Source organism: Adiantum capillus-veneris, chromosome 11 (genome assembly GCF_014529385.1).
Source record: "Adiantum capillus-veneris isolate H3 chromosome 11, ASM1452938v2, whole genome shotgun sequence".
Lineage (NCBI taxonomy): Eukaryota > Viridiplantae > Streptophyta > Polypodiopsida > Polypodiales > Pteridaceae > Adiantum > Adiantum capillus-veneris.
The window spans coordinates 65,337,097-65,340,935 of NC_140941.1; the positions used below are offsets into that span (position 1 = coordinate 65,337,097).

The window sequence follows — 3,839 nt, forward strand, 5'->3', positions numbered from 1 at the left end:
ATATCTTCCTCACATTCATACCACATGGCTGGCCCAGTGATTTCATCAATTGTTAAAGGTATTCCACATTTTCAAATGTGAAAGGGCAAAATATCTAAACTAACATAATATGGTGGAAGGGGGGGCCCTTTACACTTGTCAAAATCTGCGACATGAAGGCTAAACTCCAAAACTGAGAGAAGCCCCTGTCCACACGATACAGAGGGAGAGAGAAATAGAGAGAGAGAGGCTGTACTAGTTGAAAAAAAAGCTAGGACTCCTAGCAAAAAGTAACCCACATGTACGACCTAGGGCATTAGGTACCCCCCACATGAGAGGGTAATGCTTAGAAAAAGGTGATGTGACATTCAAATGTCAAGTCCTGCATATTCACACATGAATAAAAAGGGGTGGTAACATTTGAATTTGTGACTGCACCTCAAAGAGGTATTGTGGTGCAGTTAGAGAAGGGAGGAGGGAGTAACTCCAAAACACTTACCCCCTCTCGTGTGGGTTCCCTGCGTAGAGGGTCCTTCTCTTGGTAGATCGGCATACAAATATCCTTGGCGAAAAGTTAATTTCCAAAATAAATGTGTGTGTGTGTGTGGAAAGAGAGAGAGAGAGAGAGAGAGAGAGAGAGAGAGAGAGGACATTTTAACGTCGCAGGAACAATCCTCTATTGAGAGAGAGAGAGAGAGAGAGAGGGAGAGGGAGAGAGAGAGGACATTTTTTACGTCGCAGGAACAGTCCTCTATCTGAACTCACGCACAGAGAGAGAGAGAGAGAGAGAGAGAGAGAGAGAGAGAGCCAAGAGACCGTGGGATTTTGGCGCTCTCACACTCTCTTCCATCAACTCCCTTTTTGTGTGAGCGACGTGCAGGCGTCGTGCGTACCGCCCAGAAAATAGATCCATTTACACCCCTTCCCTCCCCCCCTCAGCTCCCCCTGCTTCGTCTAATTCGCGGCCCTGCTTCTCTCCCGTGTCTGTCTCTATGGCGTCGCTCTCCTCGATCACAGCCTGCTGAGTAGGAGGATCTTGGCTTCACCGGACCTGTACAGGTGCGCTCCGTTTTAGCTGCTGTGTGTGTGTGAGAGAGAGAGAGAGAGAGAGAGAGAGAGAGAGAGAGAGAGAGAGAGCTTCTAATTGCAGGCAAGGGACAATGAGGACGGGCATATTTGTCCTTATATGCATACACATGCTCTTGTGGGCAGGGTGCCAATCTACGCTTGAGCTACACAAGGTAAGATCCATCGAGGATTTGCCTAAAAGGCCTACTGATTCAACCCAGATCAACAGACTTTACTGGCGAAAGCTTTTGGAGGAAAATGTAGGTGCTAATTCAAATGCCAAGAAGGAAGAGACAATGAATGCTAGTGCCAGTATAGAGCCCAAAAGTGTCAATGAGAGGAATGCAACCACATCTCGTCCAGGAAAAGATGATGTACAGGATGTGAAAAAGGATACCGTTACTGCTGATGCGAAGAAAGAAGAGGGGAAATCAGATCCAGCTCCCTTGATTGCTCAGAAAGAAGAAGGTGAAAGCGAGGGTGTAGCTGCGCGTGCTGATGCCAGCAAGGTAGAGGAGCCCAAAAGTCAATTGAATGAAGAGCAGGAGAGACCTGAGGTTGAGGTGTTAGATCAGAAAGATATGGTCGAGAAGCAGAAGGTGGAGGTTTCAAAGATAGACTCAAATGCGCACTCACAAGCAGTTCAAATTGAGGAGAGGTCCACCTCTCCTGCCAATGAGAGTGTTACTAAAGAACAGGAGCAAGATGATAAAAAGGAAACTTCAGGGGAAAGTGAACCGCAGGATAATCCAGCAACGGAAAGTAGCAACTTACGAGAGAATGCTGATTCAAAGGAAGCGCTTGCAGACGTTAATCCTATCAAGATGGTGGCAAATACAAGCAGCGATGTGAAAGAGATGGATGCAGGAGATGCCGAAAAGGTGGTGCTAACTGCTCAGCCAGAAGAGCTTGTCAAAGAGAAAATTACTCTTAACAATGCCTCTGCAAGTGAGGAAAAGGCAGATAACCCTAACAATAGTACTGATGGCTCTAATGAAGTAACAAGTAACACTTGGGATGGCGGGGTAGACTATGTGAAGGTTGAAGATAAGAATGAGTCAAGTGCAAGCTTAGAAATTAAGGAAAAGAAAAGAGAAGATGGACAAGAGGTGGTGTCGCAAGTGGAAGGCGATGAGAAGGTGGATGAAAAGCAGGAAGGGAGTGAGAGTGATGGTGATAAGCAGAGTGAAAACAATGAGACAGAAAGTAGTGAGGAAAAAGCAGATGAAAATCATGACTCGAGTGATGGTAATGTAGGGACTAAGGATGATGAAAGCGAAGAAAATAACACTAAAGATATTTCAAGTGTTGTTAAAGCTGATGATGAGACGGAGGCAGCAACAAAGGAGGTTGAATCGCAGCTTGAGGAACTGAAGAGGGGCACGGTGATTGAAACGGTGGTCGAACAAACGAAAGAGAGAGATCTCTCCGAGGATGAGTATGACATCATCCAAGAGCTGGCAGACCTGCCGACCAAATTTCAAGAGACGGCCGGAAAAGTGGCCGATCACCTTCGGCCAGATGTGATCAAGTGGACAGACACATCTAAAGTGTATTTCAACCGAGCAAATCAGCAAATCACAGAGAGCTTCTCCCCATTGATAGGAAAGCAATATGCGCCTTTCATAGCATCGATGGTTTCCTATGGCGTCTTGCTCCTCCCTCTTATTGTTGTTATCTTGCTCTTCGACCACATCAAAGCCCTTTTCTCCCTGCAGAAAGTCTTGCTCTTCATCAACATATACTTGGCGGCGTATTTTGCGACACTCTGGCTAGCTTCCTTCATCATAGGGCTGGAGCCCATGTCCTTCTTCTACTTGAACTCTCTTTCAAGCTACTTGTCGTTGCAGCTGTTGCAAGGCTTGGGATATGTAATATATCTCATTCTGCAAACAGCTAACATATTCCATGCTTGCACATCGGATACGCTTGCAGGGAAGATTACCTCAACTTTGCAATGGATTGTGGCTATGGCAATAGGCTTACATTACTATGTGACTGTCTTTCACCCAGCTGTAGCATCAAAGCCGCCGCATACAAGCTGGAAATTCTATGCAATTTATACGGCCGCCTTCTTTATCCTGTGCTTGTTTGCAAGGATAAGATGGGTGAAGAAGCAGTATGTTACCTCCGGGAGCAACATTGGGGACAAGAAGAGCTGAGTATTTTATATTCTTAATGAAAGCCAGTTTACTTTAAGGGGAGAATGGGAAACTAATCAGGGTTTCCTGCACAATTGTAATTGTGAATTCTTTTGAAGAGTGTGCAGTCATACATAAACAAACCACTCCATGTACAGATTTCTACTAAACACAAGGTGCTCTTCATGGTTTGTTCCATTCAGTGAAGTTACATAATATTTTGTTTGCAAGCTTAATGGGCAGGGAGAGGACAAACATCGACAAATAGTGCCATTTATCTAGTCTTATTTTGGGTTATTATTGAAATTCTTTTGAATGCACATGATATAGGGAGCTTTTTTTAATGAGTGACTACCTAAAGGTCTCACTAAGGTTATTTTCTCCTACAAAGTGAAATATTGGAACTTGGCAGCTAGTTCTACACTCACTGTTGGACATTGATGACATTACCCAATACTATGCATAATGGAGACGAGGATTATTTTGTCTTGTGGATGACTCCCATTCCAAGATGCCAAGATCGGCCGCCACTAGCATTATACCTGCCAAGCATCAATACTGTTGTCTCACAGCCTAATCTTTTCTCAAGCCTAATAATGGTGAAATCCACTCTTCTAATTTTAGTGGATTCATATAGGCATGGGCAAAATA

The 3,839-nt window shown here is 44.6% G+C and overlaps 1 protein-coding gene across 1 annotated transcript; it reads left to right on the forward strand.

Moving 5' to 3' along the window:
• The first annotated feature begins 876 nt into the window (after positions 1-876).
• Positions 877-3,386, forward strand: LOC147447364 (uncharacterized). Its single transcript, XM_086523187.1, has 2 exons — positions 877-1,038; positions 1,130-3,386. The coding sequence occupies exon 2, from the start codon at positions 1,140-1,142 to the stop codon at positions 3,207-3,209; it is 2,070 nt and encodes a 689-aa protein (XP_086379313.1). The 5' UTR covers positions 877-1,038; positions 1,130-1,139; the 3' UTR covers positions 3,210-3,386.
• Positions 3,387-3,839: the final 453 nt, after the last annotated feature.